The sequence below is a fragment of the Thyridium curvatum genome, assembly GCF_004353045.1.
Source record: "Thyridium curvatum strain D216 chromosome Unknown NODE_1_length_1224711_cov_81.814160, whole genome shotgun sequence".
Taxonomy (NCBI): Eukaryota; Fungi; Ascomycota; class Sordariomycetes; order Thyridiales; family Thyridiaceae; genus Thyridium; species Thyridium curvatum.
Window position 1 is genome coordinate 357,460 of NW_022156756.1, and position 21,827 is coordinate 379,286.

The 21,827-nt window shown below is 55.8% G+C and overlaps 4 protein-coding genes across 4 annotated transcripts; 2 read left to right on the forward strand and 2 right to left on the reverse strand.

Moving 5' to 3' along the window:
• Positions 1-1,233: 1,233 nt before the first annotated feature.
• On the reverse strand, positions 1,234-6,548 carry E0L32_000097 (uncharacterized protein; the record flags this gene model as incomplete). The annotated part of the gene is made up of 7 exons (XM_031144664.1): positions 1,234-1,386; positions 1,507-1,796; positions 1,930-2,020; positions 2,065-2,300; positions 3,633-3,732; positions 3,827-6,370; positions 6,477-6,548. The coding sequence occupies 7 exons, from the start codon at positions 6,546-6,548 to the stop codon at positions 1,234-1,236; spliced, it is 3,486 nt and encodes a 1,161-aa protein (XP_030997474.1).
• Positions 6,549-12,035: 5,487 nt separating this feature from the next.
• On the forward strand, positions 12,036-12,938 carry E0L32_000098 (uncharacterized protein; the record flags this gene model as incomplete). Its single annotated transcript, XM_031144774.1, has 1 exon — positions 12,036-12,938. One exon carries the CDS (start codon positions 12,036-12,038, stop codon positions 12,936-12,938), a length of 903 nt encoding a protein of 300 aa, XP_030997475.1.
• Positions 12,939-13,356: 418 nt separating this feature from the next.
• On the reverse strand, positions 13,357-15,359 carry E0L32_000099 (uncharacterized protein; the record flags this gene model as incomplete). Its single annotated transcript, XM_031144885.1, has 2 exons — positions 13,357-15,075; positions 15,174-15,359. 2 exons carry the CDS (start codon positions 15,357-15,359, stop codon positions 13,357-13,359), a joined length of 1,905 nt encoding a protein of 634 aa, XP_030997476.1.
• A 4,058-nt stretch (positions 15,360-19,417) lies between these two features.
• On the forward strand, positions 19,418-20,798 carry E0L32_000100 (uncharacterized protein; the record flags this gene model as incomplete). The annotated part of the gene is made up of 2 exons (XM_031132541.1): positions 19,418-19,445; positions 19,534-20,798. The coding sequence occupies 2 exons, from the start codon at positions 19,418-19,420 to the stop codon at positions 20,796-20,798; spliced, it is 1,293 nt and encodes a 430-aa protein (XP_030997477.1).
• Between the last annotated feature and the right edge of the window lie 1,029 nt (positions 20,799-21,827).

Sequence of the window (21,827 nt, forward strand, 5' to 3'; positions counted from 1 at the left end):
GGGTGCAGGGTCCCCTAAGGAACGGCTAGGAGACGCTGGGGCTCACCGACTTCGGGGAACCACTCAGTGCCAAAGTGAGCGTCTGAATACTGTAGTTGACGGAAGCTCATCAGGAGCTACCTCAACGTTCACAGTCAATATCCTTGTCACCTCCTGGCCCTGGAACTCGGAAGGGGCTATCCCACTACCTAAAACCGATGGGCTTGATGGATGCCCAAGTACTTCTGTTAGCAGTCCGTCAACTAATCTGACCATCACTTGAGTGCCTCTCTGTTGCTGTCTTTGATCCATGCTCTCGGGTAAGCTGTGCTCGTGTGTATCCATTCCCGGCGCTGTCCGACCGGCAGCAATGCACAAATGCTTGAACTAAGTCGGCGTGTTGCAGCCTCAAACCGCCCCTCAGCCCCGCCGTCGCCTCAGAGAGGTTAATCCGGGGGAAAGTGTTTTCGGCACATGGCTGCAGCATGCCCCAAAGGAGGTAGCTCGGCACTTTTCAACAGCAGGACATCCCACCAACCGCCAGGCCACGAGCAGCCCCCACCAGCCGAGCCAGCATCTGATTCTGAACTCCGGTAGAGAATGTGATTGTGTGTGTGGAGGAGTGTAACTGTTGGACCTTTAAAGCATCACTCCCATATACCGTAGGACAAGGCCAGGTCGGTGCTGTGGCAAGGTACAATACATTTGGCGATAGAAGCCACCAACTTGGAATAGTAGGTATAGGTATTGTAAAGCACCTAGGTAGGTAGCATGATCTCCATACATCTGCGTAGCCGTACGAGGGTTCACATCTGCAGAGTCGTCCAACCTCGTCCTGGTCCCTAGAGGTGCGGCGCATCTCTCCCGACTCGCCTCGACTCACATCCGTTCCCGAACCACTTCCGTCGTAGCACATCCCCTTCTTCTCCTTTCCAGATCAAAGAAACAAAGTCACCGTCACGATCTCCGTGGGCATCTCAGAACCCCAAGCCGTGTGAATCTCATAATGCATTTGCAGAAAGACGGGATATAAACGCCATGAAATGCACTCATGTCTAAAGGGCACCCCGGTATAACCCCCCCATCCCACCCCCAGACTGCTCCATATAGAAAGCACATGCCTCTGGTGGCGCCCCTTATGTGCCAGAACGTCCCTGTCCCTGTCCCATTCCCATTCCCATTCTCCCATGTCACATAGTTAAAACCCCACAGTTCAATATAAGGTCAGCAGACAGCGACCGGCGCTCTCGGGGCCTAGATGAGCGTCCTCTCGTAGGTGTTGCCCCTGACCGAGCCGCCGGCCATCGACGAGCGCACGTGCCGCTTGAACACCTCCCGGTTCTCCCGCAGGTCCTCCGCGGCCTCCTTGTTCAGGGGATCCGACGCGTTCGGTTCGAGGAAGAGGAACTGTTCACGGAGGAGCCACCCCCCCCCAAAACGTTAGCATACTAAAAAAAAAGAGCGAGAGAGGAAGAGAAAAAAAAAGAAGAAAGGCCCTTGTAGGGACGTCCACGAGATCCCACATACCTGCAGTCCCACTATAACCGCGTTCAGGTTCAGCACCGGCTTCCAGTCCTCGCGCAGGATGTTGAGGCACACCTTGCCCTGCAGGTCGATGTTGGGGTGGTAGATCTTTTGCGTGCACTCGACCTTGGGCGGGTCGTGCGGGAAGTTCTGGTTGATCTTGAAGCTGAACACGAAGCGCCCGCCGCGGTACATGCCCTCGTCCGGCTCGATGATCAGCTTGAAGTTGAGGATGTCGTCGGGGTCCGGGAACTCGGTCTTCATCGTCGAGCCCAGCGACAGCTCTGAGAGGTCTGCAAGCAGCAGCAGCAGCGTCAGCAGAGGTTGAGCAGTCAGGCCGTGGTTGGGGGAGGGTGGCTCTTTTCTCGCGGATGGGCACAACAGAAAAGAAGAGGAGGAAAGAAAGAGAACCGGGAGAGCACGCACCTTTCTGAACGCGCAGCTGCGCCGCCGTCACCTTCTTCTTCTTGCCGCCCGCAGCGCCCTCAGCATTCTCAGCCTTCTGCTGCTCCTTCTTCTACATGCCCGGGGCGGAACGGACTCCATGTCAGCTTTGCTAACCTCTTCTTCGTGTTCTCCGGGGGGGGGAAGGGGAGCCTGCGTGCGACGCCGTGTGTGTGCGCGCGCCCGCGAGCCCCGTCGTCGTTTCTTCGGCGCCGGCTTACCATGGACCAAATCTTCAACATCTTGAACCCGGCTTTCTGCCCTCCCGCGGATGCCGACTGCGCGGGGCTCCCGTTCGTAAAAACAAAAATGTACCGAGTCGCCCGACGTTTCTTCAAGACGGCCCGAGACACCTATCCGGAGTAGGTTGGCCTGTTGTAGGGTAAAAGGGGGTGGTAAAGAAAGAAGAAGAAAAGGTCGAAACTGTGGCCGCCGGAGCGCGAGGCGCGATACCCAAGGCAGCACGTTCGAGAACAGTTCTATACCGTCGACAGGGAAACAGAGAGAGGCGCGAAACCGCAGGGGAAAGGTTGATGACGAGGAGGGCGCGGTTCTATATTGCGATCGCACGCACGCGCAGACACACACGCCGACACACACGCAGACACACAACCTCAAGGAAAGAGGAGAGGAAGAAAAGAGCAAGCGACACACCTCCTCGATATGAGGTGAAATGTAACAGTGAAAACGTCGTCGGTCTCCTCAAAAGCTGGACTCGGGGGAAGACGGCGGAAAGGAAACCGCGGGGTGGATGGCCCAGAAGAATCGTTGAATTCACGTAGTGCAGCCCAAAATCAGGCACCCGTGCGGCGGGCTTTCACTCCCCCCCCCCCCCCACCCCCCAAGCCGGCAGCGGCGCCACCCACCCGCCACCACGCTACACCGCCCTGGTTGTGCCGGCACGCCCGTCGTTGACTTTGATCGTACCTAGTAGAAAGAAAACCTCTTGCTGAGTCAAAGATGACGCGCTCGCTTTTGTTCAAATTTGTATAATACAAATCGACCAATCTACTTGGAGGTAAGCACAGTACCAAGGCAACTTATCTCGAGATAAAAGTAGTCATGTCCTTAGGCACCGCACACCCAGGCCATGCTACTCCTCCGAGTGTTGGGTCGCTTGCGTATAGACACCGCCGTAACTGGGGAGGAATCATGTCTGTCAATCCCATACCATTCCACCCAAGATCAGTCAGGTGTTTTTTTTTATTTCTTGACCTGAAGTGACACCCACGAGAGATCGATCGCACCAGCTTGTCGAGTTACCAAAGGCTTTCCAGATTACTATAGGTGTGAATTCTTCGGAGTTATGGGAAAAGGGAAAAAGTCATTAAGAAAAAAAAAAACGCCCGAGCCAATGCCCTCCTCAACTTCCCAAATTTCCGAGTCAATATCTCCTAGACATGTGGACATTTTGGTGGTGGCACCATGCTATGGCGCCGTTTCTGCCAGCTTGACAGACCTTTGCTGAACTGCGATTTCTTTCTTTTGATACAAGGGATTTCAAGACTAGAATCATGTGACAAATTAAGAAAGAAAAAAAAAAAAAAAAACGCAAATCTCTGTTGTTGCATAATGCTCGCCAAATCAACAAGGACGTTTTCGTGGCTTCGTGAGCAGCACCGTCTCCGCGTCTCTGCCGCGCTTGCTCTATCTCCGGGAGATGCAGCACATGATACCGGTCTTACCCAGGAACCAGAGGAAGCCGATGAAGCGGATGAGAGACAGGAAGGCGGTGGCGAAGAGGAGGAACTTGAAGAACCAAGCCTGGCGTCTGGAAGCATTGGACTAGACATACAACAGGTCAGCATCTGCGTAGGGGAGAGAAAGAGAAAAAAAGAGAGAGAGGCGAGGGTTTTGAACAAGAGACGAGGGAACTTACGCCCATGCCAAAGGTGTTGAAGTTATCGCTGGTGATGACCACGGCCAGCAGGCAGTTGGAGAAGAGCCAAGAGACGACAAGGGACGTTCGGAAAGACTTGTAAGAGTCCTCCAGATCCTTGGGCTCCGGCTTGATCTCCTCGTGGTAGGGCGCGAGAGCGCGGCGCACAGTCTGCTCGAACTGGCTGTCGATATCCTCCTGCGGCCGGTCGATCTCCTCCACCACGGCCTCGTTCTTCTCGCCCTTGGTGACTTGGGCAGAGGGCAGCGCCTCGGCCTTGTCCGAACCCTTGGTACCCCACGAAACGTCGTGCCAGTTGTTGAAGGCGTAGACCATCAGGATGTTGATGTAGGTCGACATGAGCACGAGGTAGCAGGGGAACGAGTGGAACATGTGCCACGGGTCCAAGTAGAGGAAGGACGCGAGGAAGTAGAGACCGTAGATGGTAAAGAGAGCCAAGATGATGACACCGGCCGGGTCGGCGTTGGAGCCAAACACGCTTCCGAGGAAGTCCGAGACATTGTCCGTGTTGATCTGATCACCGATGGGCTTCTGGAAAGCCTGGGCTACCAGGTAGCCAGACAAGACGAGGATGTACGTTTGGATGATGCCGAAGACGACAAAGGAAGTGATGTAGGTGTACTTGGAGCCCTTTGGACGATTGCCCAAGGCAAGAATGAACTGCAGGATGACAAACGCGAGGTAGGCATACTTGAGGACGGAGTTGAGGAAGGGGGTCACGGTATCGCCAAAAGGCCAGCCGTGGCGCTCGGTCTGGCCGGGCTCGGAGGGCTTGCCGACGAGGTCCATGATGACCGAGGTGGTGAGCCAGTAGGAGGCCAGAGAGAACCACGAGAAGATGACGTTGGCGACGTTGTACAGGAGCTGGATGTGCAGGAAGAACATGCGCACCAGGTTGTGTCCACTCTTGTACATGCGGCCGAAGTGCATGAGCGAGTAGATGCTGGCGGCGAAGGAGCCGTTGAGCCAACGGCGACGCTGGCCGATGAACTCGGCAGCTCCTTCGGGGACATCCGTCTCGCCCTTGGCAGCCTTGATGTACGAGAGATGCCACTTCTGGCCGGCCTTGGCGACGAGCTCGAAGCAGAGAATGCGGTCCTCGGCCAAGAACATGTTCTTCTTGAAGATGTTCATGCCCTCGATGCCCTTCTTGCCCAGAATCTTGGACAGGGTGTGGTCGCCATGGAAGTACTGCTCGAGGGGCCGGCCCATGATGGCGCGGAAGCGGTAGGCCGAGAAGGCACCAGGCAACACACTAACGTAGCCAAAGGCACTCTCCAGCGGCTTGTCGAGAATGTTGGAGATCTTGTACTCAAAGTTCTGCACCGCAACCAGCGGGTTGAAGAGCTTGCGGCCCCCTTTTCCGAGCATAGCGTGTATCTCGCCGCAGGCACCTCCCAGGTCCTTGTCGTTGTAGAAACCCTCCCACAGGGCGAGAAGAGACTTGGGGCTGGGCTTGGTACCAGCATCGAGAAGGATGCAAATCTCGGGGTTCAGGATGCGACCAAAGGCGTTGAACAGCCACCGGTGGGAGTTGATCTTTTTGCTGTTCTTCTGCTTCAGGCAGAAGATGAACTGGACGGGGGGCAGGGTGGAGGGGCCGTCATCCATGGGGCGGATCAGCTGCTGGTTCGGGGTGACGGACAGCTGGGTGGTGTACTCGAAGATGTGGGCGACAGTCTCCTGGCCGTCGACATCCTTCTTGACGACACCGTCCTGGAAGACGCCAATGGTGGCGAGGACGTCGAGGACGTTCTTGTCGGTCTTCTCGATACCGTCAAAGACGAGGCAGACAACGATCTTCTGCCAGGCAGGGCCGCCCTTGTTCCAGAAGGTCGACTTCTTCAGGTTGACAATGTCTCGGATGTTCTGCATGACGCCGTGCAGCGTGCGGGACAGCAAGACCTTGTCCTCGTTGTAGTAGGTGATGGCAATGAGCAGCTCGGTGTGTCTGTTATACATGCGAGGCCGCAAGTCGTAGCCGTTCTTGAGGGTGAAGTCGTTGGGGTCGCAGGTGGCGGCCGTGTACCGCATCTTGGTGAACTCCTCGTTGTTGCCCTCGACGTCCCTGTACTTGGGCTGGACGGCGTTGCGGATGGCACTGGGGACGGGGTAGTCGATGCTGAGAACGGAGCCTTGGACGAGCTTGACCTTCCGAGTGGCGTAGCGCTTCAACCCGCCCGCGGGTTGCTGTTGGCGCTGCAGCCAGCTCTCATCGACGTCGCCAACCGTGGAGGCCGGCCGGCCCATGGCGAAGCCGCCCGAAGGGTCCTGCATGTCGTTGCCGTAGTGGCTCGACTGGCCATATTCGTTCTGGAAGGGAGAGGGGGCATTGGGCACCGCAACTCCCGGCCGAGTGGTGGGGGCACCCGGGACATAGGACTCGGTCAGGCTGTAGGCCGAGACGGGTCTGACCGGGGGAGTGTGAGCTCCCAACCGATCTTGGTCGTAGGCAGCAGGGGCCTGGCCGAGCAGAGAGCGTTGGACATCGTCTTCATGTTCCTCTCCTGGGGGCATGTGGTACTGAAGCCCGGAACGTCAGGACATGGACACTTCTCGCGGGGCTTTTACTCTCTGGGGGGGCAGGTTTAGGGGAAGAGAGGGGGAGGGAAGGGGGATCTATACGCACCTGGCCATTGGGGTTGAGGTCTTGCATCCGGTGACCCTCGAAATCACCTCCCCGACCGTTGTTGTAGGCCATCTTGGAAGGATGGGCTTGTTTCAGGCAGTAGAGGCGATGATGAACGAGGCGTGAAGCGAGCGATGAAATGTAGGAATGGCTGTCTGCGAATGCGAGCGTGGGAAAAGTGTCAAGTGCCCGTCCTTGTCTAGTGGGCACGGGTGGGAGGGAGTGTCGATGAAACGAGCTACTGCAAAACAAAGAAGCTGGAAAATGTAGGTACCCGAAGAAAGCAGGTATAGGTACTCAATGCTGCTATGATCGTGCTGGAACAAAGAGAAAGCCGGTCGCCCAAGACGCGCTAGGCTATGGTCGTCTGGGATTGCGGCGACCTGGCGAGATGGCTTTCGGAAAGGAATAAGTCACAAGCCAGAAGAATGCTGAAGGATCATGGGAACGAGAACGAGGGAAGGAAGTGCAAAAGATCTTGGATGGATGGATCTTGGATGGGCAAGACGGGGATGGGCGAAAAGGAGATTCAGTGGATTGCAATGTCAGAGACTTGCGGCGGTGGCTTAGCTTGGCTCTGGTCCACTAGGGAGAAGTCCAGGGGAGAAAAAGGGTTGGCGGTGGGTGCCACGCCGACCATCCACCAAGCGGGCAGGCGGGCGCGCACGGAGCCCAGTAAACGATTGGGAGCACAGGAGGAGCCCCATCAGCGGCATTCCCCAGCAAGGCAGAGGCGCATGCAGGTAGCTCGCTCTGGAGGGATGTAGCGGCCCCCCCAGATCCCAGAATAACCTTGGAAGTCTGAGGTCTGCGCCCCGAAACAACCGACCTGGATCCTTGGAAGCTCCTACGTCACTGGCCAATACCATCTAAATGAACGGGGCCGCCGACTTACGTATAGACTAAGGTAAAGTTACGAAGCAGTCCCGAACCCAGCGAGCGCACCATGCGCTGCCTTCAATCCCAAGGATTCCTGCTCAATGCCCAGAGTTGTTTGCACCGACAGCGCAGCCGCACGCTAACTAGCCCAGGCTGCCTCACAGTTGCATTTCTCACCGCTGGAATACAGCGCGCTCCATGCGTAAGGTCAAGTAGGGAGGGGAGAAAGGAGATCGAGAGGAGACGACAGCCAAGGTTTACACGTGGGAGCGTTCGCTATTGAGACTGAGAGCACCACTGGCCGTTGTAGGTTTGTTTGTTTGGACCTCACCGACTTGGGGGGCAGGGCATGGTGATTTCTGAAAGTCGCACAAATAGTGGGGCAACCGCGCCTGTCCTGGGCCAGCTCGTCGTCATCTCGTATTCGCGCCGAGCAATCTGGCCCAAGAAGAGATTGGACTGCTCAGAGGAGCGTGTTTGCCTTTACCTGTTCATAGCTGCCAAAAAAGCTTTGCTTCGAGCGACTCCTGTGAGGGAAGAACCCTTTGGCTCTGGCTCTTCCCAGCACTTTGTTCAGATACGACGGCCTGTCCCCGGTCGCATATCTCTCCTCTCTCCTCTCTCCTCCCATGGAGTGCAACACGATAGCCAGCGACGTGTGAACCTCCACGAATCGATGGCGCTGGACCCTGAAGCGATCGCATGGGTGTCGATCTTGATCCTGAGGTCCACCATTTCGGGGAGTCACATTTACCTACCTAGCTGTACTCCGTAGTTAATGCCGCGTGAAATAAAAGGGGGGAGGGGGTAGGGGTGGGGGCGTGCCGTGGCGTGGCATACCCAGAAAAACGGCTGAGCGATGGCAGCTGAGACAACGCTTGAGGGAGCCGCATTACTAGGCGTGCTAGGTAGCCGCGCACGCCCCAAAACACGCACTAGCCAAATCCCCCGACCGTTTTCGGCATCTAGCATCCCGCTAGCTCCCTCACCTGCAGGCACGCAGTACTGCAGGCAGCTTTCATCAGGAGATACGAAACCCCAAGAGAAGAGAGAAGGGAGGGAAAAAACCCGAGAGGAGAGAGAAGGGAGGGAAAAAGCAAAAGGAAAAAAGAAAAAGCTTTGCAATTTCACATCATGTCGCTCACTCCAGCCAGGGCTGTCGTGTCGTGCATCTCTCGCGTGCTCTTCTTGCCCCTTTGCTCCAACTTTTTGCGCCGCACTGCGACGAGCACAGACAAACGACAAAAATAGCCGCATCAATCTCTGGCCAAGTGGCCAGGCCCTCCCCTCTGTGGGGCCTCATTCCCGGCAGCTCGGTAAGCTTTGCACAGGGACCACCTGAGACATGCTCTCCTGCCCATCATCAGCCTTGTGGAAAAAAGAAACCAGGTTGTGTAGCAAGTTTCCCTCTCTGCTCGCGGCGTCAAAAAGCCTGACTGAAGGAATATTTGTCTGGGAGGATAGAACTGACCCGAACACACAAAAGTCAGCGACAAGCTCATAGCAAAACAGAAATTGGCTTGCTTGAGCCTGATTGAAGGGCGGTTCATTTGGCTGTTCAAAAAAAGGAAAAAAAAACAAACAAGCTTCTCCAGTAGGGATGCGTGTTTAGGTAGGCATCATCGCACATAGTGCATTGACGTCAGTCAGCGTGAGAGATCGCCAGAAATCCTCCACGAAATCAACTATCCAGGAGGCGCGGCAAGACTGCAGAGGTGAGCAAAGGCCCCTGTCTAGCGCGGCAATAGACTTTCTCATGCAATTTAAAGCACATACGGACGTAAGCACGAGAAAACGCAGACAAGCTCGCCCAGCTCACAGGTCGCAGGTCGCGGGGTCGCATGTGATAGTCCGTAGTCGCGAAATGCGCGCGACGGAGTTTCCCGTTGGTCGAACGTACAGGGTGTGGATGGAGACAAGCTTCATCTTGACCGCCTCCAAGCTCTTGAATTGCAGGGAATGTCAGATCTCAGCCGCTGCCCCTGGGAGACTACCGTCGCCAGTCCAGTAGGCATTTAGAAATTGGCCCCGGCCCGCCTGCCACAGTCGGCCAAGCCGGTGCTCTCCAGCGTATCTAGGTAAGGAGCTGTGAAGAGTAAGTTCATCCTCCCAGGCCTTGTGCTTTTTTTTGGCTGGGATTGCTCTGGGAAAGGGGAATATGCACAAAATCTGTGCTGTTATCCTAATGCATCTCCGATCTTGCAGATCATGAGTCTCGTGAGCTGGTAAGGGGAGCATTGTTTTTTTGGTTTCCATTTGGCCAGCAACACTTGGCACTCTGCGTTCCGGAGACTGCAACAACCCGACTTTCCAGGCCTCACCACTAACTCTCAAAACCCCAGTAAGCCACCGAGCCAGGGTGTATGTTGCCGTCTTGTTGTGGAGCCAGCGTGTATTACTACAGAACGTGGCTGGCAGGACAAGCAAGCAAGCGAGCATCATGTCCAAAAAGAGCAGACTCCCAAAGTCACAAACGCCACCGTGCTCTGGATATGCTCTTGTCTAAGAGCCATCAAATGGGCGTTGCGGTTCCTTCAAAAGCTTAGAAATTCCGTCAGTCCAGAAACAAGACATTTATCGGTGCCCACAAAGTCTTTCCATAGAATTTACTTGAGTTTTGGCTGTGATATCGTTGATTGATTCTGGCACTACGCTTTGGAGTCCGCATTTTTTTGACTTAATGTGGGGCGTATAAGTACCTATCACTGTCGATCCAGATCCACAGCCCCACCTGTACCTCTGATTTTGTGGGTATTTCATGGCCTCCCCCTGCCATCTCGGCCTGAAGTGGTTCACTCCCAGCACAGGATTGGCCACAGTCCTTCCAGGGGCCCCACTATATCGGCCTCAACTGGTTCACACCCTGCACATGATTGGCCGCAATAGCTCCAGAGCCCCAGGTATCTAGTTTTTGTGGCTTGCCAGCGGTACTTAGCGCTCTGTCTTGACAACGATACTTGCAACTCCCACAGAACCGCTGGTAATCTGACGGTCTGTGGTACCAACCTACCTACCTACTTACTGGGCAAGGGTGATTTTACGGGCATTCACACCGGCCAGACCTTTTGGGCAGCCATTCAACCAGACTCAGGCAAGGACTTTTTTGGCTGCAACAGCATGTTCCGTCCACCGTGCTCATACTATTTCGCAACTTCAACAGCTGCTCCTTCACATAGGCTTTCTAATACCGTGAACAGGACTTTCAACTTGCTAAGCAGCCTGTTCCTCTCACACCATGTTTGTGTTGGCATGTTCAAAATGGTCCCTGCTTACAAAACCCCTTCCACACGGCGTGCTACCCAGGTAGGTAAGGTAGGTAGTTTGACAGCCCCAATGCGATGAGAGTCCTTTATCCAGTTGGACCAAGCCCCTGGGGATGTTGAAGCTCCCGGCACACCGCCCACGTGTGACTGCGAGCACCAGCACACCTAGGTACTTAGGTAGGATGCGACTTGTGCCCCGCTGGAGAACATGTTCGCTGTGCTGATCTTTTGGTGGCTGGAGCTGCACCTCCCACTGGGCCGCTCAGTGATGGACGATGTCATTGGTGCTGGGTCGTTTCACAGAGATTAGCTCCCTACTTTAGCTGAAAAGGGGGGAAGTGCAGTCCCGCCCATCAAGGAGATAGGCCAGTCCCAATGCCCTATTCATCCTCAAGCTGTTTTTGTACAACCTGCTCGACCCCGGTTCCTTGGGTCGGCCAAACCCGCCTCTGTGCCCCCCCCACGCGAGTTGGTGTTAGCCCTACGAGAGGGGTGTGTGTGTGTGTGTGGATGTGTGTGTTTGTGGGTGAGTGGAATCTGTGTGGGTGGGTGGAATCTGCATCTTGCCGACCCGGGAGAGCTACCCCGGCCGCTTCAGGTGGGGGATGTCGCCTTTGCAGAACGCCTGGTGACTGGCCAAGAGGAGAAGATAGTTCCTTCTGATCAGCCGCATGCAAACCTGACTTTTCCATTCTCGGCCTTGATATGCGACGCTATCGTGACGGCTCGGATGCTGCCCTTTCCCTGAGGCCCGAACTGTGAGCTAGCTCATCGACAAGCGAGGATCAGGTAGATGGGTTGACAGGCTGTCGACAGGCTGTCGACAGAAGTGCTTGAGTGCCTATCCACCTCCTCGCTGCTTGGTGATGGGATGGCCCTTGCAATTTCCACGCAGAGGCTATGCATCAGTGAGTATTGAGGCGTCTCCTGGTGGACTTCCGCCAGCTCGTTCTGACACTTCGCTTGATGGCGCTTTCCATCACGAGACGCTCCCAGTATGATGTATCAGATTCACAATTACGCTCTGTCTCGGTGGCTTGGCTCTAGGCTCTGGGAAAGCCCGGTGTTGAGTCATGCCCTGCGAAAAGAGATCCGGTCGGTGAGGGAATCAAGACTGCGCTCGCGTGTCTGACTTCCTTTGGCACGCGCAGCTCAGGACTACGGAGCAGAGCGGCATGGGGGATGAGGGACTCTGTGAGGTTTCTATAAATCTCACGATCCCTCTCCCAGATCTGGACTCAGAACTCTCTCTTTTTTCCAGCTCAAACCCAAGCAACTCCCTCTGTAGCTCAGTCCTATCTATCTCCCAGCCCTTGTTCACCTTCTTGGTATCACTACAACTCAGACATCTCTCTCCTTCATCTTCGCCAATCTCAAGCCTATTGTACCCGCGCCTCATCGCTCTGACGCACCCAACATGTCCGCACGTATGGGACATGAGACTCTTCGGGGTATCCTGAGCCAAGAGAAGCCGGCCATTACCTTAGGATTCGGCCCTACGGACGGTGTTGCCGTAAACAACTCATGGCCACGAATCAACCGTCCCACCATCTGGAAAGCATTCACTCTGGAAACTCTAAACCAGAGCTATGGACACATCCTCGACGCGGCAAATCCTGCGGGAACATACGGCACTATCCCCCGGGCTGAAGACGTTGGCAAAATCACCAACGCCGAACTACCCGAACACCTCGAACCGCAGAGCAAGTGGAACAACAGCATCTTGAAGTGCAGTGTCGACTTTGCCAAAGGCAAGCTGCCATCTCCCATCCGCGGCAACGTCGAATATTTACCGCCCACAAACCATCACCTGGGAATCGCCCCTCGTCAAACCCACGTCATCAAACTCGCCGGCTTTGACGAGCCTTATCTCGTGGTCGGCTTACGCCGCTTGACCAGCCAATGGGCCGGTAATACGCTTGCTACCCGTATCAAGGCGGGACTTGACATTAGAGCCAATCACTTATGGCCGGTCAGGCAGCTGGCCGACGCATGCTGCAGGGTTGGAACCCGCTATGGATTTATCCAGACGGAGGAGGAACTTGTCGTGTTCTGCTTCAGCAAGGCTGCCGATGAGACCTTGAGCGTGACCTTGAATGCTATCTCCTGGGCCAACTACGACGGCCAGTACCACCTGACCACGAATCTCGCCCTCTGGTGGCTTTGCATGCTCGCCATCTCCGGCCCAGAGAATCGGAGGATCTGTGCGGAGCAGGACATGGTACCCCTCGATAAATGGAGTGACCCCGTCTCTGAGGATTTTCTTCTGGCAGCGCAGCACCATTACTACTCTGGCTTCACCAGATATCTTCCTCTTTGAGGCGGCTGGCCAGGATAGGTAGGAAATGCTTCACGGCCCCATCTAGGCGTGGGTCGGAGCGCACGTGGCTGGACGGTGGTAGGGCTTTGTTGAGACGCAGGAAGAGGGCACGGGCGGCGTTGTACTTGGTGGAAATCGACGGGAACTTGGATCTAGATTGCACACTTTCATTATCCTTAGCTTAGACACACTTTCATTAATTATCCTTAGCTTAGACACACTTTCATTATCCTTAGCTCAGACACACTTTCATTAGTTATCCTTAGCTTAGACACAAAATGGATTTCTTTAATCCCCCAAACTCCTTGCCCATATCAGCGTCCTGGACCTGTATGTGTAGTCGTAGGCATTATTTGACAAACTAGACGGGCAACTATCCAAGTGGGAACGATGTCTGGGAGGAACTATCTCCCGGTCACTAAACCTCCGCATCACGAGCCTCCGCATCACGAGCCTGCACCTCAAGAGCCCACAGCTCGGGAAGATACTTCTTCGTCCAGTCGACGAACGACGCAACCGCAGGCTTTTCCCAACCCAACAACTCCGCATGCCATATCTCTTTAGAGTACTGGAGAAGCCAGCCGCAAAAACCCTCTCCTGGCGCCCGCTCTTCCAAAGACTGCCCTTTCTCGATCCTCTCCGCTTCAGTCTCCTTGTCCACACGTTGTTTCATGCTCCATGCACGGTAGGTCGCGTTCAGCTGCGAGGAGTGAAGTTGGCGGAGCCGATCTATCTGCGCTTGCACCTCTTCTGGCTCTTGGGCCAGGCCCCGCTCCGGCGCCCAAAACTCACGAACTAATTCACGGCAGGTCTTCTCGTGAATCTGGGCCTGCTCTTCCGCACTCATGCTGCACCACTTCGGGTAGTAAAGACGCATGATATAATCAGCCTCGGACATGAGTCTCCGCCTCGGCTGGGGCTCCGCGATCAGCTCGAACTTCTTTCTTGTCTTGGCCTCGGCCACCACCCGCCCCCAGTCTTTCTCCCTCCTGTGCTTTATACTTTCCGAATCCCACATCAACTCGTCCTCGACCTCTTGGGCCGACCCGCGTGGGAAAAAGTGGCCGCCCCGGTACTCCCAGGTGATTTTGGGTTTGATTTTGGCCAATTCACAGTCGTACGTCGGGTGCCGGTACTCAAGATACCATCTGTCCGGCTTGTCTTTAAGCTGCAGCCTCCCCGGGTTGCAGGCTTTGGAGATACCGCGCGGCCGGCCTGCCTTGCTGCCATTGGAGCTCGCCCGGGTCGTAGCACGACCGCGGACCGCGGGCCGCCAGTCGTACTTGCGCGGGTCCACAAACGCGAAGGGGTGCCGGTGCGGCATCTTGCGAAGGTCATACCGGCCTGGCCTGCCCCGGCAGTCGTAGTCCGGCGGCGCGTCTGTCTTGGGATTCCAGTCGCGATCCTCTAACGCAGGGCGGTGATGTAGTGCGTTGTTGAAGCAATTGTAGTCGAACGAGGTCCGCGAGAAGGCGTTGAACTCCAGCAGGGGCAGCCACTCGGGCCCGATGCGCGGGTTCATCTCGAACGGGGTCAGAAGGGGGTGTGGCGTCGTGATGGCGATGCTAAAGTCGGCTTGCTTCCAATCGACGAGCTGCCCGTCGTTTGGGTCGAGGCCGGTGATGCCGAGCTGCTGCATCTTGCAGAGATCCGTGAAATAGCGGGTGTCGTCGCGCTTGCATGCGGGCTTGGTGAGCGTGCCAAGGGCCTTGAGGATGCCGCGGATGGGCGGGCCGCAGGCGCCGGCGTCGCCGTCGAGCAACACCGGGAAGCGGCGGTCCAGTGCCTGCTGATCTATCTTGCAGGCTTTAAGCCAGGCGTCAAACCAGGCGTCGCGGCGCCGTCTAAAACGACAATCTTCGAGAACAGGCTCATCGTAGGCCCCTGAAGGGAACCAGTCGCTGACGCAGTTCATGTCGGGAAATTTGTCCCTGAGCATCCTTTCGTGCTTGTTGTCCAGGAGGACGTAACCGAAGCACTCGATGCCGAGGTCTTGCCATCCCGACTCTTGCAGGCGGCCAAAGGCGCGGCACTCGCGGTTGAAGGTGTCCATGTATTGGTATACGGCGCTCATGGCCTCTTTACTATCGGACGGAACTCCTGGCATTGACAAATGCCAGCCTTCAGTGAATACAAACTGCATGGCGAGTGTTGGTCAGCAAGTGCTTTCACTTTTTTGTTTATTCTAGAACAGAGAGAAAGAGGGGAGGGAGAAAGAGGGGAAAGGGGAGATACCAGTTTGAGTGCATAGAGCTTGTTGCGAATCCTGACTTTGAAGACAAAGGAGTGCTGGCCGGATCCAAGTTCCTCGATGAACTCAATGTCCTGGGGGCCCTTGAAGTCGAACGGCTTCAGTTTGGGGCCCTCGCACAGAGGCAACGGTACCAGGTCGGCAGGGGACTTGGGCAGTTGGGGATACATGATGTCAGGGTAGGTGAGTTGAGTGCAGTGTGGTTATGACGGTCGAGTTGCAATCTGGTAGTTTGATGGCAGCGATGTTCGGAACTCAGAAAACGGGGGGAGTTGCGACAATTATATACTTTTTTTTTCACTGCAGCTACTAACCCTACCTATTGACTGAGATGACTGCCATTGTGACCCACGAAGGAGGGCGAGAGAGTCGAGGAATATGGCGCAAATGATACAAGAAGAGAGCGCGAATGTTGCGGGAATGGCGGGCGAATTCGCCAAGCAAGCTGATGCAAACCGACTACTGGAGGCACCCTACTCCTCTTTTTATCACCTTGCACAAAGAATGCAGGAAGAAAGAAGAAAAGTGTTGAAAGAGGAACAACGACGGATACAGCTAGATGGATGTGGTGGATGCATTCGTGTGTATATGCACTACTGTGACAAAGGAACTTATGCAAGCATCAACCATATTCCTCTGAAATTTCGTGGCGCCTATGGATCGTATTTTGGAGCGTTTGCTAACGGCCAGCAGAACACGGCGGGCAACAAAGAAAAAAAAAGAAGACCAAAGAAAGGGAAAGAGAGCGAGGAAGAAAGGCGACTGATAGGCGTGTAGGCGTGAAGGTGATGCTTTTATGCTCAGTGCTACGCTAGCCCGACGCTACCTATTTGGAGTTTTGAAACAGAAACAAAGCCCGGTGTTCTTTGCGATCAACGTGTGTTTTCGACGGCTGTGAGGCTGGGAAGCCAGCACCTTGGATGGCATTGAGCCGGCCGTCCGAATGCTCTGACGACAAGGCAAGCCGTAGCCCGACTTCGCAGTTGCTACATACTGGCTGTCCCAAATTCTGACGGATTATGCCGATCCCCTTGAGCGCCAAAACGTGGGTTTTTCGTATCTTTCCACAGTACAGATATCTACAACAAACATACCTGGCTCGACCCTTGTCAAACCCTGGCTAATCCTAGCAGTTGTAGCCCTCATTGGTGATTACACCTAGATCATTGACAGGGCTGAGGAATTCTTCTATTCTGAAGTGATTATTTTCCCACTCTTGAACGTTTAAGAGGCTCTCGATAGAACCCTGGTAGGCACCACGTCGGTACGAAAAACCCACGTTTTGGCGCTCAAGGGGATACACCGTCTGAAGACGGGCCGGCCATGCGTGAGGGTACCTCGGGGGCTTGTGCGCCGGACGGCACATGATTCTCGCCGGGGGTTTCTCACCGGCGATGCCCCCCGACCACAGCAGCCAGAGCGACAGACCCGCAGACGCTTGTGTGGCCTGGATCATTGCCGTGTCTTGCTCAAGGATACTTGTCCACTTAACTGCGGGAAGGCGGACTGTTCGTAGCAAAGTGGCACCTTCAAGGGTCCTGTCAAATAGGAGGCTCTGAAATGCCCGGAGTGGCAAAATAATCACTTCTCTATACAGGAGCTTGTTAGCCCTGTAGATGACCTATCCAATGATCTAGGTAATATCACCAACGAGGCCTTGAATCACAAGGACTAGCCAGGGTTTGACCAGGGTCTTGTTGGGGTCTGGCTGGGGTTCGGTGTTGATCTTTTTGTAGATATCTGTACTTTGAGAGGTGCCCGAAACTGGAACTGTTGATCGACCTGGCGCAAAACTTGTGAGAGAGGTGGGATCCATCCACGCCATGTCATGTCACTGGGCTCGCAGGTGGCCGATGCATCATTTGCGGAATTGAATCACCATCGACAACAGCCCTCCCTGGCATACGCCCGCGTAGCTCTGATGTCATCGCATTCTGCCTGATCGCGGCGGGATCCAGAGGGACCCAACCCATGAGAACCCAGTGCGCAAGCCTGCAGTCGTCGGGAGCCGCACTCTCTCTGCATACATGACGGATCCGCCTGGGCACAACGTTGCATGCAGCATAAACGCCCCCGAAAACCCTTGAGAGGCGGCAATAAAGAAGGGCCACAGAGAGTCCCCAGACGGACGGTCAATATGCGGCAAGGGAGCCGGCCGGTTGATTGGGCCCGGGATTAATTTGGGCTGCCCAGCCGTGGCCGCGGGCCTCAATGCAGGCGTAGATGAATATGAATGGTCATGTTGGCAGCGAATGACAGGCACGACAGACAGAACAGCCAGTCTGCCCGTGAACGCTGACACCCTGATTCCAGTCTCCGCGTCACCAGGGTCGATCAATGCTTGACGGACGTCGTCGTTCAATAAGAGCTGGACCGTGCAGCGATTCGCCTGCCAGATCCGCGTTGGTCCCCTGTGGACGATCTGCTCCGCCGGTTCGGCTGTGGACCTGGTCCCGATTCACGTCTGGTGCACATTAATCGAGATTGCAATGCCTGGCCAGATAACTAGACGGAGGGGCTGTTTATCCAAGAGTGCGCCACAATCGCGCTCGCTCCTCCTTTCGCCGCAACGGGGGGTGGGTTCACGGTGTGGTTTTCTCAAACAGCCAGGCGCCGGACCAGTGAAGAAATCAGTGGGCCTCTTCTCTGATGGATGTTACTGCCCAGGTACTCCGTAAGAATTGAACCCCAAACTCAAGCTGTCAGCACGACGACGGACATGTATTGGCCAGATGGCTGACATGGCTGTGATGGGACTGGATGGCTGGCTGGATGGCTGGCTGGATGGCTCAAGCTGGATTGGGCTGATGGAGATGGGAAATCAATTGATCAAGCGTGACCAGGCCTTGAAGAGTTCAGTTCCGTCATGTACGGAGGTACATACGGTATCATCCATGGATTCCCCCCTGGTCGTGGTCAGGGAAGTCCAGCTCACTCGTACTTTGTGCTTGAAATATTAGTGGGCGAATGGCGATGCACAGTGGACTGGCGAACCCCTGTTCGGTGTTTCGCTAAAAGGCGAAAGTCACCCTCAATTTGTTCGTGTTAGGCAGCAGTATGATGGGCAGCCGGACCCCCTAACAGCGCAGGACTGCCAAGGACCTTGAAGGACCTTTGACTCTTCATTTCTCCAGGGGACCAGGACCCAGGATCCCATCCACAACGGCAGGGGAAATCCAATTTTGTCTCCCCTTTTTGGCACCCGTGGACGGTGGCGGTCCCGTGCCTGCGCCTACAGAGAAGGGCTAGCCCAGCTGCGGTGCATCCACACCACCTGCAGGCCCCTGGCCCTGCCCTGCCCCCCTCTCTGTCTTCCTGTTTCCCTCTCCCCTCCTCCCTCTTCTCACGCCGCCTCTCGCTCTCCCAGTCTGCCGTCTTCTTCGTCGCTCAGACTGACTACCTTACTCCGTATGTACTTCGTAGACGGATCCATCCATCCATCCATCCATCCCTTGGTTGGCCGCCCACCCCGTTGTCCTGTCCCTCTCTCTCTCTCTCTCACACACACACACACACACCACTCCCTCTTCGTCTCTCCATCCCGCCCGACAGACCCAGCAGATCGACCAACCGCTCACGCCCACGCCCACGCCCACTCAATCTCACTCTCACTCTCTTCCTCCCTTCGACAACTCCGAGAGTCACGTTCGATCTGCTTCTCTGCTGCTGTTGCTGCTGCTGCGAGATCGTCCAGATGTCTCGCTGAGCCTTTTCAAATCATCGCTTCAAGCCGAGCATTTCCTTCCCTCCCTATTGAGCTAGTCTCTCTGTCCACTCGTTCCTTTCCAGTTTTATCGCTCACTCCCCTTTCGTGCTGACGGGTCTGCGCGTGCACCCTCCCCTCCGCATACCAACCGATCATCCCTTTCTTGCCCGGTCCCATTGCCCACTCTGCCTACCTAACTCCCTCGCGACGCGACGTCTCCCGTCGGGCGCCCAATCTTGGATTCTCGCCAGGAGCTCCAGGCCAGGCCTCTCTCATTTCGACGCCTTCGCACCGTTGAGACTCGACAGGCCGGATACAACCGCATCCTCCCCTGCACCCCTCCCCTCTCCAGGCCAAGCCGGAACAGAGACAACGAAGCGGATCGACGCTTCAATAAATATACCCGGCTCTCCTGTCTTCCTTTTACGCCGATCGTCTATACGGTAGTCCGGGGTCGAGTACTCTTCAGGGCAATCAGATACCCCATTACCCCGTAGTTGACGAGACTATCGGATCCTCACCATGGCCTACGCCGTTCGAGACGCAGCTGGTAAGTCAGCCATCGGGCCTGAACCTCCTTCGCTCCCCGGCCTCCCGCCTGGCTCTTGTCTATCTTGTCATTAACACGATTCGTACAGTCGCTGTCGACGACCTCCTGCCTAGGCAAAATGGCTGTGTGAAATGTCTCGATGCCACTCCCGAGTGTCCAACCTGTCCCGCCGGCCAGAGCTGTCAGATCACCGTTCCTCTGGTGTGCACAGAATGCCCGAGGAGTTACTGCGCAGTCAACGACCCGGCCCCCACGCAGGCCCCGGCGCCTAGCAACAAGCCGAGTGCAGGTGCCATCGCGGGTGGCGTAATTGGTGGCCTGGTCGTCATTGCGGCCGTCACCTATCTGGTCTGGAGGTTCTGCATCAAGGCCAAGAGACAGCCCATGGAGGTCGAGCAATGGGATGAGGAGCACGACACCGCCGCGATGGAAGCCGAGAAGTCGTTTGCCGCGAGGAGAGACCAGCGCTCATCGACGCACACGGCTCACTCGATCGCCTCGACCGTCCTGACCCGGGCCTCCAACATCATCCAGATCGCCTACATCCCCGGCGTCACCAACCGCGCGACCCCGACCTCCCCGACCCTTCTCGTCCCCCCTGTTCCCCCAATCCCTATCGCTGTCTCCCAGGCGAGCAGCCCCTCGGCTACCGGCGAGGAGCAGCACTTTTTCGTCCCTGGCGACCTCCGCGACTCGACCTACTCTGCTCTGTCGGGCTACTCCGACAGGACGTCGTATGCCCGCACGTCGTATGCACCTCGGTCCAGTATCGCTTCGACCATCTACGGCAAGAACGCAGTCATTGTCGCACCGGCACAGACTGGCATGCGCGCTCGCCCGGCCATGGTCAGCGTCAAGTCGGCTGCCACGACGGCATCGGGCGGCAGCACTCCCCCCGTTCCCTCTGTAGACTACGAAAAGTACAACAAGGTGGCCCGGCCTCCCAGCCCCGCTGGCAGCACATTCAGTGTTGGATCTACCTTCCTGAACAACGCCAGTGCCCACACCGCCATGACTGCTCGCCCACAGGTCGTACGCGTAGGCAGTGGCCAGGTGAAGCAGATTGGCACTGTCAAGGAGGCCGAATCGGCCGATGAGGACAACTCGGCATCCACCTCACCAAACAACAAGGCAAGAGCCTCGGCGGCTGTCACTTTGATCGACGATTCGCCATCACCCGATCAAGGGCCCTTCTCAGACCCTCCCGCGCACAAAGGACACAAGAGCACAGGCAGCCTGAGCGCGGTGATCGAAGAGGCCACCAGGAGAGCATCCCAGAGGAATACTCTCGGGACCTCTTCGGGCCGCGAGCGCAGTCCTTTTGGGGATGAGCATGCCACGAACGACAACTGAATGTAATGCCATATCACACACTGATTTTCGTCTCTGGTCCCTCCGCGGGACATCTCTTTTTATACCACACACACAAAATCTTCGCTTCTACAGTACCTATTCTCTCCATCGGAACCAGGACAGGACCGGCATCAATCTGCCTTGTCAAACACGCCAGCGCAGATGGAGATGACCGCGTGATGCCCCGGTTGTTTAAATATGCCCTCCACGAGCTGCTTTGGCTACCAAACAGTCGCCTGTGTGGATAGCATGAAGAAGGGGTGGGAGGGGTCTTGATTGATCTCGGAGAGACGACGACCCCTCAGCCGAGCCTTCTGATATTTTTTGAGCTTTTTCTTTTATGGCCTGGCGTACAAACTTTGGGGATACACTTTTCGAACTCGGACCAGGTGCTTCAGGCACGTTCAAACGACACTGGACTATCACTGTTTCTTTTTTTCTCTCTTACTGGCTGGGATGACTACTACTACCTAGTGCTTACACTGTTGACGGTTGACGTACGACGTATGCCAAAGCTATTCATGTTGCGGCCGCTGCTCCCTGATCATCTCTTCTCAAGGTCGATGGATTGCCGTTGGATTGCGTTGTCGACGATATATAGCGAGCGAGACGGATTTATCTTTTCGATGGAATAGACTTGTGATTGTTCCTCGGCTCTCTCCCTCTCTCTCTCCGGGTGTGTGTGTATCTGATGGTCCATCGTGAAGTGGCGACGATGCGTGTGTTGTGCGATTGTCTGCTGATCTTGGTGCTCTTTTCCTTTTTTTGTTCCCCTCCCGGGTATCTTGGGCGCTCCAGCTCTACCGAGAAAGATGTGCAGCCACCTGCGCTCTCCCCAATTCTCACTTGACTGCCCCCAGTCGGCACAGATCCGGGAGACCACTTTGTTCTGGCCCCATGTCGGTGTGTAATTAATTGCTCTGCGACATATTTCTGCTTGTCTGGAGGGCGGAGAGCAACAACAAAAAAAGGGAAAGGGCGAGGGAGAGATGCAACGAGAGAGGAGCAAAGAATCTCTCGTCTAGGTAG